This window comes from Bos grunniens, chromosome 6 (genome assembly GCF_055505025.1).
Source record: "Bos grunniens cultivar Pamir isolate PY7600 chromosome 6, Bosgru_T2T1.0, whole genome shotgun sequence".
Classification (NCBI taxonomy): Eukaryota; Metazoa; Chordata; class Mammalia; order Artiodactyla; family Bovidae; genus Bos; species Bos grunniens.
In genome coordinates this window covers 88,430,627-88,445,385 of record NC_141170.1, presented here as the reverse complement: position 1 = coordinate 88,445,385, position 14,759 = coordinate 88,430,627, and the positions used below count along the sequence as shown (strand labels likewise).

Genomic DNA, 14,759 nt, shown 5'->3' with positions numbered 1-14,759 from the left:
TGTATATAAATCATCTATATATACGTAACAAAATAGTATTATATATAATACTAATAATAGCGTTTTAATACTATTAATATTTAATGATTATGTTTAATAGTAATTCAAATTATTTATGATAAAATTTCAATAACCTGGAAGTGAAATACCTGAAACACCTTTTACTAATAGTGAATAAAATCTCCTAGTTCTTTTATAAATAATTTTTTAAATTAGAAAATAACATTATTTCATAAATACACTGACAGATTCCTAAACAGGCAATACTTTATCTTATGCAATTATCTGAAAAACTATTTTTAAGCTACTAAACTTACAGTTTTAAATTTCTCTATAATCAGTAAGTGTTGTTTACTCTTAAATGGTGCCAGCTGCAGGTATTTTAATCCTCTATAAAAGGTTTGGGTTATAAACATACAAAAGAAAAAAATGTCTAACTAAGACACTAAGATTAATAGAATGACACCACTTAAGAATATTTTCTAGCTACGACACACTTGAAAAAGTATACCACATCTCAGACTCTGTGACATTCACCATGGCTTACGTTCTATGTCAAGTGATAGAAAGTTTCTAAACATTTACTGGCTTTGACACTCTAGACTCTTATGATTATGATTAAATAAGGGAATAATATGAGTTTTATTTTTAAAATTCATTTGGGATAGAACATACTATCAAGAGCAAATAATTTATTTCAAAATAGACATTAAAAGTAGCAAGTTTATTCAAATTTTTAAAAAAATATTAAACAAGGGAGGCCCCACCTACATCTCTGACTCCAGTATCTGCTGTCTATAATACCTATCCATCTTTCTGAAGACAAGTTTTTCCACTGCAGAAGTGTGGATTTTCTAAACACACCTACTAATTCATATGAAGTTCTCTGACATGAAAAACAAGTTTCCTAGTTTCCTCAGCATATCGGAAAATGCTAAGCAATGAGAAGAAACTGATAAAATTTGCTGATGGTGTTAAGTTGAAAGCCAGATGAAAACTTACAGAGACAATGATGAAAATTAGAAAGAAACCAGTGATTAGGTACTTACACGGTGCCAGGGTTACTGAAGGAGGAATAATACACACAAAAAAAGATGTGACAGAGGGGAAAAGACATTGAAGTTCCCAGGATGATGGAAAACACAGATGAGGCCAAAAAAGAAGAAAAAAATGAAATAACAAAATTCAAAACACTGAATTTACATGAAAATTAAGATGCTACACCAAACATCATGCTTCAAAATAATTATGTAAAAGGCAGACAAACAAAAATGAACAAGTGTTAGTTGAAATTCTATCACATTGTTATTATTTGGATAACAGTTTTATCTATGCTGCTTGTTTCCAAAAACACTGAAAAATAATTTGTGTATTAATGCTAGATCAAGCAATGGCACCCCACTCCAGTACTCTTGCCTGGAAAATCCCATGGACAGAGGAGCCTGGTGGGCTGCAGTCCATGAGGTCGCTAAGAGTCGGACACGACTGAGCAACTTCACTTTGACTTTTCACTTTCATGCATTGGACAAGGAAATGGCAACCCACTTCAGTGTTCTTGTCTGGAGAATCCCAGGGACGGGGGAGCCTGGTGGGCTTCCGTCTATGGGGTCGCACAGAGTCGGACACGACTGAAGCGACTTAGCAGCAGCAGCAAGCCTCAAGTTACTAATACCAAGAGAGAAAGATCTAATATTTAAAATATTTTCTTTGCTGTTGTTGTTTAGTTGCTAAGTCGTGTCTAAGTCTTTGGCAATCCCATGGACTGTAGCCTGCCAGGCTCCTCTGTCCATGGGATTTCCCAGGCAAGAATACTGGAGTCAATTGCCATTTCTTTCTCCAAGGGATTTTGCTGACCCAGGGATCAAACCTGCATCTCTTGCATTGCAGGCAGATGCTTTACCACTGAGCTACCAGGAAGCCTCGAATATTTTTTTCTAGGTTTCTATAAAATGTATTTTATCCTACAATGTGGCTAACAAAAGTCAGAGATTAAAATATAAATTAGATGTCAGATGTAGAAACAGATCATTTTAAAATCACTTTAAAAATTAGAGCAGACTAAGAAAATCTGTCATTCTCACATAATATAACAAGTATATATTAACAAGTATAGTCTTCTCAGATGATTTATTCTGAACCATACATTACAAGTGAATGATACACTTTTGAAAATTTCCTCTTATTTTTTAAAATGTAGTGATTGTGATGAAAGACATATGAAGCAGTGGGTCATTAATAATGGGCTATTACTCAATTTTCATACTCTCCCCTGTTATTACCACAGCCCTCATGCACAAGCAAATTCCAGGAAGTTTAGAAGTGATTTGTAGGAACTCCAGAGTACTATATTAGCAGCAGCATAATTACTGCCCAGAAAGACATGTCTGATATATGGTAAAAGAACTAGGTTAATAACATCTAAAGAGGGAAAATAAAATTCATTCACATAGCCTATTAAGTATCGGATCATTAAAAACAAATATATTCATATTCCATTATATATAAAGAAGACAAGTATTAACTGTATATAGTTTCTCAACACATTGTTCAATCAATTCTACTACAATAAAGTTTAGTCAGAGTAAGTAAAAATTCATTATAAATATAGTAAGAAAAAGTGCCTACCACTTTGAATGCTAAGACTGTACAGTGAAGCTAAGCTGTATTTCCACATCAAAGTCAGTGTCATAAACTCAGTAGAGGGCTGAGTTTTGCTGAGTAGGGGGTGAGACACAGGATTAAGTTAATCTCAGTAATTTATGGGTATTTACTCTTCTCTAAGCCTTCTTATTCAATGAAAAGTACTCTCTCCTCTGCCTTGACACTTCAAATAGCAGAGAAACAGTTCTGGAAAATAACCTCCTCTGACCAGAATAAAATCTTAGAAATATATTTGAACATTGCAAAGTTTGAGAAAGAAGGTTTATGTCAAAATGAAGTTGTGGGGGTGGAGGTATTCTATGATGTGGTGAGGGGTAAGCAGAAGAGGGTTGATTGGTTAAAGTCTAAAGATGTCAATTTTAATATGCTGAAAAGGTATTTTCATGAATTTTAAAAGTGTGTCCAAGTGGAATAGCCCATCATACAACACAGTGGCATCTGTGCCAATGGGGCAGTCAGACTGACGTGGCTTTTCACCCTGACTATGCTGCCCACTCCCTCTATGCCTGGACAAGCTGCAACCCCCAGGAGCTTCTTTTCCCTCAACAGTGAACCAGACTACATTCTCTATCTTTGGATAGAGATATGTCTATCCAATGGATACGTCTCTATCTTTCAGACTTCCTATAGGGGCATATGTTTACATGCTCTTGAAAGCACTTTGATAACTATACAAATACAAATTTGTTGTTAGAATAGATCCTCCAGCTGCTCTATATAAAAAAAGCACCGTTAAACCCAACTGTAGTTTATGCACATTATTCATTCATGTAGTTTCAATTCACTCAATTTATCAAGACTATAACCATTAAAAACAAATACCAATTCAAAGTAACAGAAATAAGCTCAGGTCACAAACAGGTGACAGAGTAAGACACACCAAAATTTGGCTTCAAAAGTCCCTAGGCTCCAATCTTGGCTCTATCACTTTCAAGCTGCATGCTTAGAAATTTAAGTAACTTCTCAAGGTCCAAAGTTTAAATGCGAATTCAATCACATACTGCAGTTAAAAACATATAGCACAGTGCATACTAATATTTAGTAATTTAATGAATATTATCCTTGAATTTTAAAAAATATGCATTTAACCTAAATGTGGTTATTTTTTCAAGTCCCATTTTCCCCCCTTACAAGTCAAATTATTACACTGGCATCTTATAACTAGTGAAAGCCTTTGTGTAATAAGAATTTAACTTTAAGTAGACAATCAATAAATCAGGGTTTGGGGATGTTTCTCTAGTGCACTGGTGTATAATATTCTTATATGACTGTAACATGTTCCTTGAAGTGAAGTGAAAGTCGCTCAGTCATGTCCAACTTTTTCCAACCCCATGGACTATACAGTCCATGGAATTCTCCAGGCCAAAATACTGGAGTGGGTAGCCTTTCCCTTCTCCAGGGGATCTTCCCAGCCCAGGGATCGAACCCAGGTCTCCCACATTGCAGGCGGATTCTTTACCAGCTGAGCCACAAGGGAAGCCCTATTCAATGAGTGAGATCATAACCATACCGGAATAAAGTTCTCTAATTTAACAATAATAATAATTATTATTATTCAATAGCTAATTCCCTCAAGTGTGTCTAAGATATTCCATATTTTCAATTCTACTCTAGAGTATGATGAGGAAATTTCAGCATATGCTCAGAATAATCATAACACAAAATTAAGTTCTTGTCTAATGTGATTTTTATTAACTTTAAAGCTAGTAATCACTAGTTTATCATCAATACCAATAGACACAAAGTTTTGACGTGGTGATTTCCAACGTCTATGCCAACTACCTGTGATACTTAACTAATTGCAAAGGTGTACAGACCTTCTATCAGCCAATGACACACAACTGCATACATAGAGTTCTACATCTTTCAGCAACACTGGCTGAAAAATCAAAAAGGTTCTTAGAGATTCTACCTGGGAAATACTGGGTTTTGATATGAATTTGGAAGTCAACTCAGTTTTATAATATAGACTATTCACTAGTGGCACATGTATTTATGCTTTCTCTTCTGTCTTTCTCGTCTAACAGTCTTGACTGCTACAGATTACCTGCAACGTAACCTCTTTTAAACTGTTACACAGCAAACCCCACATATACTTCATGACAAAAGTTAAACACTACTATTTATTACCATAAAGCAATTCACCACAACATAGCGATGCAAACAAAACTTATTGAAAAGACTAAATGTGGTTATTCTAAATTACAGCTCTTTTGCAAAATTTAACTTAATTTTGCAAAAATCGGGCATTCATGCTGTTTACTCATATATAAATCACCATATTTCCTCTCCAGTAATGTAGATACTAACTTTGTCACTTTTGTTTTCTGCAAAGAGAAAAGCATTTAAAAATATTACTACCATATCATATTTTGTATCTTTCAAGGCCAGGTTCATCAAAATACCACATACGAACTGTTAGAAGAGACTGCAGTCCAATGAAATTAAAATTAATAAAGAATACATGAAAGACTTACCTCTTGAACGCAGTGGCACATTATAATGCAAGAGCATATGGAAAGGAAAAAGGTAAATTACTTAAACTATGTGATTCAAAATGGATTCCCTTCCAGTTTGGAATATAAAACTCCATTTTGCTCTAAGTGGAGTAAGTGAAAAGTGAAGCAGCTCAGTCATGTCTGTGTACATGAAATGTACAGACCCCGTGGACTGTAGCGTAACCAGGCTCCTCCCTCCATGGGATTCTCCAGGCAAGAGTACTGGTGGGGGTTGCTATTTCCTTCTCCAGGGGATCTTCTCAACCCAGGGATTGAACCCGGGTCTCCCACATTGCAGGCAGACGCTTTAACCTCTGAGCCACCAGGGAAGCTGCGGCTTCCCCTCAAAGTAGAGTAAGGAGAGTAGTAAAGAAAATAGTAAGCCAAGACTACAAATTCATATATGAAGAAGGTGGACTAAAAATTTCTAAAAAGTGCCTCGTTCCATTATTATTTGTAAGAAGGAACAAGAATGCTAGCATAGTATTATTAATATTCTAAAAATATCAATAGTTGTTAGATTTCATACTATTAGGATAACTATTTCTCAGTAATGATGCATATTCATAAGTACTCGTTGTGTCTTATGTTTATTATAAAACTACATAAATTTGAGTGGGACACCTATAAAAACTAATAGTCCTCCTGCTTTGAATAAAAACATAATCTATCCATTTAACTTTACATCCTTATAAACTCCTAAATTTTTGGTTACTGGCAATTAGGTTTTAAAATAAAGAGTAATAAAAAGTAACAACTCTCAACTGTGAAAGACATTTGTTGCAATCATTTGTAACACTATAAAAATATGGAAAATTCAATAATCACACATTTAGTAAAAAGGCTGACAGTGATTTCAGGAAAAGAGTTTGACACCTGATGCAGGAAATATATTCATTAATACCACAAAACACCTGCTTTTCAAAATGACATCACTGACTAGTAAATAGTAAAATGTGAGATTTATTTTTTGATTTCTCTGATCTAAACGTAGTAAGAGAAACAGCAGAAAGAGCACTGCAAATTTGTCTATAGAATTTCACAAAAACCACACTTTTGTTTTCATAGTAATCAAGTTTTCATTGTGCTAACACATTGGTCAACACCTGAAATTAAGCTACTTTTAAATGCAATCAATTTACAAATGCAAAGCAGTAACTTGCTTGTTAATGATGCAAAACATATAACAGTCCCTTTTGTCCTAAATCTTGGACAGTGCAGGACACCAGACGTGTGCTCAATAACTACATGTCAACTGACTAAGAAACCACTGTAAAGTCCCTGTAACTGTATCACTGCCTACAAAGTTGAAAATAATAAGTCATTTCAGGAATCACCAAAGCTACACCCATAAAACACAAAGTTTCAGCTTAGTGTTTTCAATATAACAGTTTTCTGTAACCTCAGTTTTGCTTTTATCTCTACAATTTTCTTTTTTTTTTTAGCTTTTTTTTAAAAATTTTATTTTATTTTTAAACTTTACAATATTGTATTAGTTTTGCCAAATATAGAAGCCTTCCTTATAAAATTTTATGAAATGTTAGGAAGGAGAAAAGATTTTAACTTAAACACTTCCTTCAAAAGAAGTATTTTTTTCCTACTGAACCTGGAATTTAACAAACAAAATAAACTTCTGCTTTTAGTCTTCAATGAGACTGCATTTGATAGGCAGCATCTGTCTTTTCAGGGGGCTTCCCAGATGGGTCAGCAGTAAAGAATCCGCCTGCAATGCAGGAGACACAGGCTCAATCCCTACATTGGGAAGATCCCCTGGAGAAGGAAATGGCAACCCTCTCCAGTTTCTTGCCTGGGAAATCCCATGGACAGAGGAGCCTGGCGGGCTACAGTCCACAGGTTTGCAAAAAGTTAGACACAATTCAGCACACACACATCTGTCTTTTCAAGATATCTACTTTGATTACTCTAAAATCTATCATCTTAAAATAGACAAATCAGAAAAATGACAACCAAATGCACCTCAACACTACATACTATTTATCTTCCTCATAAGAGAGAAATAACTTTCTTTGAAAGGCACTAGTTTCCCTCAGTATATATATCAAAACTTTCAAAAGTCACCCACAACCACAAAACCACACATAGGGCCCAGGAGCTGTCCTTCCAGACTTGCTCCTGGAACCCTGCCACCTTCTTTTTCAAAGCCCCCAAGTTACCATGGGAGCAGTCCTATGAAAGCACAGCCCCTACATTACATGAATTAACATTCAGAAGGGATTATCTCAGAAAGGACCTAACTACACAATTATTTTAATTATATTTTCCTGGGACCTGACATTGGTTAAAAACAATCATGCATGCAGATTATTTCCTTTTAAAAGACACTTTTGTCACAATAAATCTGATCAAAATGACTTTACAGAAATGACTTTGGTTTACATGATAGTCACTGGATTCCAAAAATAAAATACCCATCTATAAATGATGGCTACTGAAAACAGACTTCAATTTTTTAAAAATCTGTGCCACAAAAAAAGAGGAAAATTATAAGGAATGGATTCTCAGAAAATTATTATAACATTATATATTTAGTGTCCACTGCTTTAAATCTACTCATTTTAGAAAAATGTTTACAATGAAAATATTCTCTAATTTGCTTCTGATGTTTTTAAGCATCCGTTAATGTTACTGTCCTCTCATTACTGTCTGCTTTTAAAGACTAAATTTCAGTGTAAGTTTATCTGAAAAGAATGTGGCTTAGCCAGCTGACCTAAGCTAATGCATCATACATAGACATGAGTCAAAACTAAATTTATTTTCTGTCTTCAAAATACTTCCTAGAAAAACAGCTTCTTACAAGCTTCTCATTTCCTCTCTCTTTAGCATGAGATACATAAGCTGACACAACTGCAACCATTCTATTTCAACTTTTGGTGATTCACAAAAGAATGGAAAAATTGAGAAAGAAAGATTCAAGATTTGCCTTGCATTATAAGGGCCAGCTGCTCCACGCTGTTCCAGACTTGGAGAAAAAGGGTTACAGAGTCCGTTACATGATTCATAACAGGTCAAGATGCATAATTAGGTTTGGATTAACCTATAATTGCCTTGCACAGAGTGCTGTATTGTATATAACATAAAGCTACATCACATGTTAATGAAGCAAATGAAACTTCATTTCCCTTCTCTCAGAGAACAACTGATTTTGGGGGTGGGTGGAAATTAAGTGTTGCCTGGAAATTGCCTGAAAGAAGAGTTTGATAAGAGCAGAAAGCACCCTCGGCCACCTACCCATTTTGCTGTTTACTGTCACCCTGGGATCCTCTTCTCTGTCCCTCCGCTAGCTCCTGGGCAGTCTCGGCACACACGCTGGTGACTGTGGGCTGCCGTGGGACATTAACTGCAGGTTTACCAGCGCTCAGCGCAGATGACCGCTGGTCAGCACTAACATTGGTATTAGCATGCGGTCCAGATGCAGCGAATGGGGGAGAAGTGACAGCGGCCACGGGTGGAGGGGAAGCATGTGATGAAGTGGTCGCGTGGGCTGGGGTGAAGGCAGACGATGGTGATGGGATGGATGTGACTTTTGGTGAAGACACAGAACCAAAGGGCCGCGGGGCCTTATTGTAGGCCATGGTGGTGGTGGAAGTGACTTTGGACACAGCAGGAGATGGAATGGGCACAGGTTTAACTACTTCTTTAGGTTCTCCCTATGTAAAATAAAAATAAACATACACAAAACACGGCAAAGACATGCAAAATAGATCCACTGAAAAGAACACACAGCTAGTTTGTAAAAAGACAAACACAATTATGTTAGCAGGTCAAACTTTACACGTTTCCAGATAAAAATAATGAGCTGATAAAATATTAGCATGCATGCTAACTGGTCTCAACATGCATAACACAGATGCACATACTGAGTAAATAAATGTTTTTTAAAAAATGAAAGGAGTTCAAAATATTTAGGAAATAGATTAGGAAAGTTATCAAAAAGCCTAAAGGCCAACATAAGTGTCAATTTAGACATACTCCAAAAGAAAATTTTTTCAATACTCCACAGTAAACAAAACATCACTAATCAAAACATTTATTTTAAAATATCCAGAGTCTCAACTACAATTCCATCTTTTAAACACGTTTAATTACTCTCCAGAGCACAATTATTTGATTCATGCAGAAGCAGCTGGACATTTCTAATTCTTCAATCAAAAAAAAAAAGAAGGAATGTTCATTTCCATCTAATTCAGAAATGTGAACATTCTAATTACTTTGATCTCCTTAAAAATAAAACACAAAACAAATGAAACAAAATCAATCCTTTCCCTTTTCTACAGTCCACCTATTTCTCTCTCTGGAATGTTTTGAGATATCGCTAAAGATGGAATAAAATTCTTCCCTTTTCCAAAATAAATATTCAAAAGTAACATGAGGAAAAAAAAAAGATCTTAAATGTTTCTTCACAGACATCAAAGAAAAAAAAAACTAAGATCAATTCCACCTAAAATTAACAGAATTTGTGTTTGCAAACCCCTATCGCAAAGTAAGTGTGAATTTAAAAATAAACCCAGCTTAATCTTCTATGATATTCAAGAATAAGTCCTTATCATCTCAAAAGAAAAACAATCGAATTCTTTAAAAAGTACATAATGGTAGCTCTATTATGTTTAATTTAAAAGAAGAAAAAGTAATCTAATCTTACGGAAATAATAAAGCTGAGGGGGATAAAGTAACTTAATGCCTCAGGGAATCAATATGAGCAAATTCACTGAAAAGGCACAAGTAAAATTAAGGAGAAAACCCCCCAAAGCACAAAACCAGATGTAAATGAACAATGGTTTGGGACAATTTGAAGATATATATATATATATATAAAAATAGGGTACTTGCCAAAAACCTAATCCAAGAATACTCTGAAAATATAATTTAAAATATAATTTAATATTACCAGTAAACTGTCATTAAAGATTTACTGTGACATTCATTTTTGTAACCACTTATTTAATCTGTTTAGATTATTTGAATAAAGAGGCAAATTAAAAGTGAAGGTAAGACATCTGGAAATGAGTTACCGATAATATATGACACTGGAAATACTATTTAAATAATAAGGAATAATTACATTGTTTAAATAGTAAGGAATAATTACATGATAATTCTGTTACGTGTTGATTTTCACTATCCCTCATCATCTTTAAAGAACTGTGAGGAAAAACTATATGAGATCTTTAAATTGTCAGTATGGCTGGAGACAGGAATGGAAGTTAGAGTGGTTCAGGAGGGACAATCAAATATTATCCCAGTAATGCTGGATTAGAAACACACCTTTTGAACAGGAACTGGCTCAAGCTTGGGTGTAGCAGATGCTCTGAGGAAAAAACAGAAAAAGGAAGAAAACATGAATTTTTGCAAACTTTTAATGAAATTTTTATTATTATGTACCTTAACATACTAAATCATCAGAATTTATAGTTTCATAATTCATGCTTTCAATTATTCACAATCTACTAATTAGTTCATGAAACTCAAATGCTGTAAGATCTAATAACTCATACACTAAGTATTCAACAGTTCTCTACACATTTAAATGAAGAAAGACAAACATCAATCCTGTTTGCTAATTAACCCATGATTAACCTTTAAATTAAGGTTATATCCCTCACCAAAAAGGGTAAAGTAAAATAAACAAGACTTTCAGTAGTTCCTGAAACAAATAACTGATCTCTTTGTCCAACAGTATCTGCCTTCTCTCTTACTATCCATGAATATGCCCAAAGAACATGTGCATCTTTGTGTGAAGATACTAAATAAATTCTGTTTGAACTGGCTCACTGAGTATTAATTTTGTATTTATATTTTAAGTGCAGATTAATGGATCTGTTCTGCTAAAACCAAACTGTAAGTTCTTCCTCTAGGCTAAAATTTCAGTGAAGGCAATGATCATGGCCTACTTGAGTCTCTGTATCACCACGGCCTGGCATGTATTAATAACAGGTTATCAGTACTGAGCATAGAAAGAAGACAAAAAGGAAAAGAGGACAAAAATCCATGCATAAAACTATTCTCATATACAAATTCATTATTTTCAATCTATACTTTTTTGTATTATTACTGTCAGTTTGGTTAGCATGGACTAATAGTAACGATAATTGATTTGGAGCAATTATCTCTTATAATCATGACAAATAACCAAAGCAGCAGCAATCATTACCCCCATTCTTCACAGGAGGAACTTCAGAGTTAAAGTAAATTACTTCTAGAATGGAGCTAAAGCCAACCATCCTTATGTATTACAATACACTGGCTGCAGTCAAGGACAGTAAATGATTGGAGAGCTCCTAATGACTTAAAGCTATTTTCCCAGCATTAAGGGACACGACTGAGTGACTAAACTGAACTGAACTGAAGGTATACATTAAGTTTAATAATGTCAGAAGCAGTCTAACTCCTCTTATATCACACAAGCCTGAGGATACAACAGCAAGTGCAGAATTCAAGAAATGTAACCACAGTAGGTAAATAATAAGTGATAAATTTTAAGCTGCAAATCATGAGATCATTTTACTTACAGAGAAGCTAACATAGGATATTTGGTCTCTACAGTCATAACCTAGTAATGAACTCTGATCAACATTTTTAGGAGCAACTGAATTTTCCAATAACAACTAATTTGGTTAGCCAGGGCAAGCACAGACTGAATAATTGACTAACATAATGAGAGACAACAATGGATGCTAACATTCAGTTACTGCTATGGAGAATTACACTCTGCAATTGCACAACTTTCCATGTGTGCTATCAATCAATTTCTCTTTTAGCTCATAGGCTTATTATAACAAGCAAAGGAAACAAGTTCAAGAACAGAACACGGGAATCTTTCTTTCATTGAAATTTCACAGTAAGATGCAATCACAAACGATCTACTTATTAAAACCACCCAAGACACGATTGAAATTTTGCCGTAACAGAGAGGACAGAATCCTTTTTCATCTGGACACTTAAAGGTATATGGAGCTCTTCTAGTAACACAAAAACAATATAAACAAAAGATGATGTTTAACCTGAACAGAATAAAATGGTTTCCAAGAAGAATAAAATGTATATATCCCATGTCTATGAAAACAAACCCCTTAGTTTTTTCTGGGTGTTAGTTCTTACTTGAATAGCATTAGAAACAACAACAAAAACCCCAGAATGGTTAGTTTTCACTAACTTTGTAGAGTCCAACCTCTTAATCTGTTCAGAACTTAAAGAACGAGTCTTACCATATTTTATGGATTGAAAGTTCTACAAAACTATTTCTTAAAATATAGGATTCACAAAAAAATTTAAACTGAATCTTTACTATCTAGCCTGCTCACCTTCTGATGAAGGCCCACAAGTACAATGACATGAAATAAGAAAAGCAGTCAAAGAAAAGAGGAAAACCTGTCCTCAAAATTCCAGGATCAAGTCCATTACACATGAAAATTACAAGCATTATGTTGTAGGTGGAAAAAAAAAGACTGGCTTATAATTAAATATCAAACGAAACAGCTGACATTATATGCAATAAAAATTAGTTATGCTGGTTTAAATACTTAAATAATTACCAAATGAATCATAGAATCATTGAAACTTAGACGGTTCCTTGAAGTGAAATGTAAGTCGCTCAGTCATGTCCAACTCTTTGCAACCCCATGGACTATACAGTCCATGGAATTCTCCAGGCTAGAATACTGGAGTGGGTAGCCTTTCCCTTCTCCAGGGGATCTTCCCGACCCAGGGATCAAACCCAGGTCTCCTGGATTGCAGGTGGATTCTTTACCAGCTGATCCACAAGGGAAGCCCAAGAATACTGGAGTGGGCAGATTATCCCTTCTCCAGAGGATCTTCCTGACCCAAGAATCGAACAGGGGTCTCCTGCATTGCAGGCAGATTCTTTATCAACTGATCTATCAAGGAAGCCTTAGAGTTACTCTATCACATGCCAATCAGATATATGTTTGACCTCTGTTTGAATATTTACAAGAGCTCACAGTTTAAGCCATGTAATTTTTGAATATTTCTGTTAAAATGGCCTTCATTTTAGTATATTATTTTTTTAATAAACAGAACAAGTCAACTTGCCCACATTAAAAATATTAGGAAAAGCATTTTTAATGCACAGAATACATATATAAAATCTGTAACATATATGAGTTACATTTTTAAAGATCAATAGAGTACATAAATCTTACATTTAAGCATGATTACACACTCTTACAACACTAAAACTATTGTGGTTTGGGAAATTTTGAAAGCATGACAAAAGAAATCTGAAAAATTAATGAATAGCAGTAACACCAGTTTTAAAAAAATCAAACTTCACTATAACAAAATAGCCAAATAAAAAGTTACAATGTCTTTTATTTTCAATAGTGTCAAGATTTTTAAACATATTAATACATAATGATTCTGAGGATACACTGTATTTTGTTGGAAGGATGACATATTATTACAGCTCTTATGGAAAATAATTTGGCATTTATTTATAAAAAGACTTGAAGAAATCTCAGGCCTCTTGACTTATTAAATCAATTTCTTTGAGTCTATCATAAGGAACTAATCTAAAATAAGAAAATGACTTTATGGATAAATATATTCATTCCCTATATTGTATAGGAGGCAGTGATCAAGACCTTCCCCAAGAAAATGAAATGCAAAATGTAAAAATGGCCATCTGAGGAGGCCTTACAAATAGCTGAGAAAAGAAGAGAAGCAAAAGGCAAATGAGAAACGGAACCCCCACTTGAATGCAGAGTTCCAAAGAATAGCAAGGAGAGATAAGAAAGCCTTCCTCAGTGATCAATGCAAAGAAATAGAGGAAAACAACAGAATGGGAAAGACTAGAGATCTCTTCAAGAAAATCAGACATACCAAGGAAACATTTCACCAAGGAAACATTTCATGCAAACATGGGCACAATAAAGGACAGAAATGGTATAGACCTAATAGAAGCAGAAGATATTGAGAAGAGGTTGTAAGAATACACAGAAGAACTGTACAAAAAAGAACTTCATGACCCGGATAACCACAATGGTGTGATCACTCACCTAGAATGAGACACCCTGGCAAACAAAGTCAAGAAGGCCTTAGAAAGTATCTGTGGGAGAGGGAGAGGGTGGGAAGATTTGGGAGAATGGCATTGAAACATGTATAATATCATGTATGAAACGAGTTGCCAGTCCAGGTTCGATGCACGATACTAGATGCTTGGGGCTGGTGCACTGGGATGACCTAGAGGGATGGTATGGGGAGGGAGGAGGGAGGAGGGTTCAGGATGGGGAACACATGTATACCTGTGATGGATTCATTTCGGTATTTGGCAAAACTAATACAATATCGTAAAGTTTAAAAATAAAATCAAAATTAAAAAAAAAAGTATCACTACGAACAAAGTTAGTGGAGGTGATGGAATTCCAGTTAAGCTATTTCAAATCCTAAAAGATGATGCTGTGAAAGTGCTGCACTCAATATGCCAGCAAGTTTGGAAAACTCAGTAGTGGACACAAGACGGAAAAGGTCAGTTTTCATTCCAATCCCAAAGAAAGGCAATGCCAAAGAATACTCAAACTACTGTACAATTGAACTCATCTCAGACGCTAGCAAAGAAAAGTGCAA

The 14,759-nt window shown here is 34.8% G+C and overlaps 1 protein-coding gene across 21 annotated transcripts in view; it reads right to left on the bottom strand.

The window, feature by feature from the left end:
* The window catches only part of PDLIM5 (PDZ and LIM domain 5), a 234,558-nt gene that overhangs the window by 90,404 nt on the left and 129,395 nt on the right, over window positions 1-14,759 (bottom strand). For 14 of the 21 annotated variants that reach the window (XM_086406562.1, XM_086406567.1, XM_086406563.1 and 11 more), the window contains 2 exons: window positions 10,443-10,485; window positions 8,409-8,827 (listed from right to left, as the gene is read on the bottom strand). In XM_086406562.1, the coding sequence (XP_086262688.1) occupies window positions 8,409-8,827; window positions 10,443-10,485 (462 nt within the window). Of the gene's footprint in view, window positions 1-1,049; window positions 1,065-4,971; window positions 4,989-8,408; window positions 8,828-10,442; window positions 10,486-14,759 lie in introns of all 21 variants that reach the window. The other 7 variants (XM_086406572.1, XM_086406579.1, XM_086406573.1 and 4 more) reach the window with 2 other exon arrangements.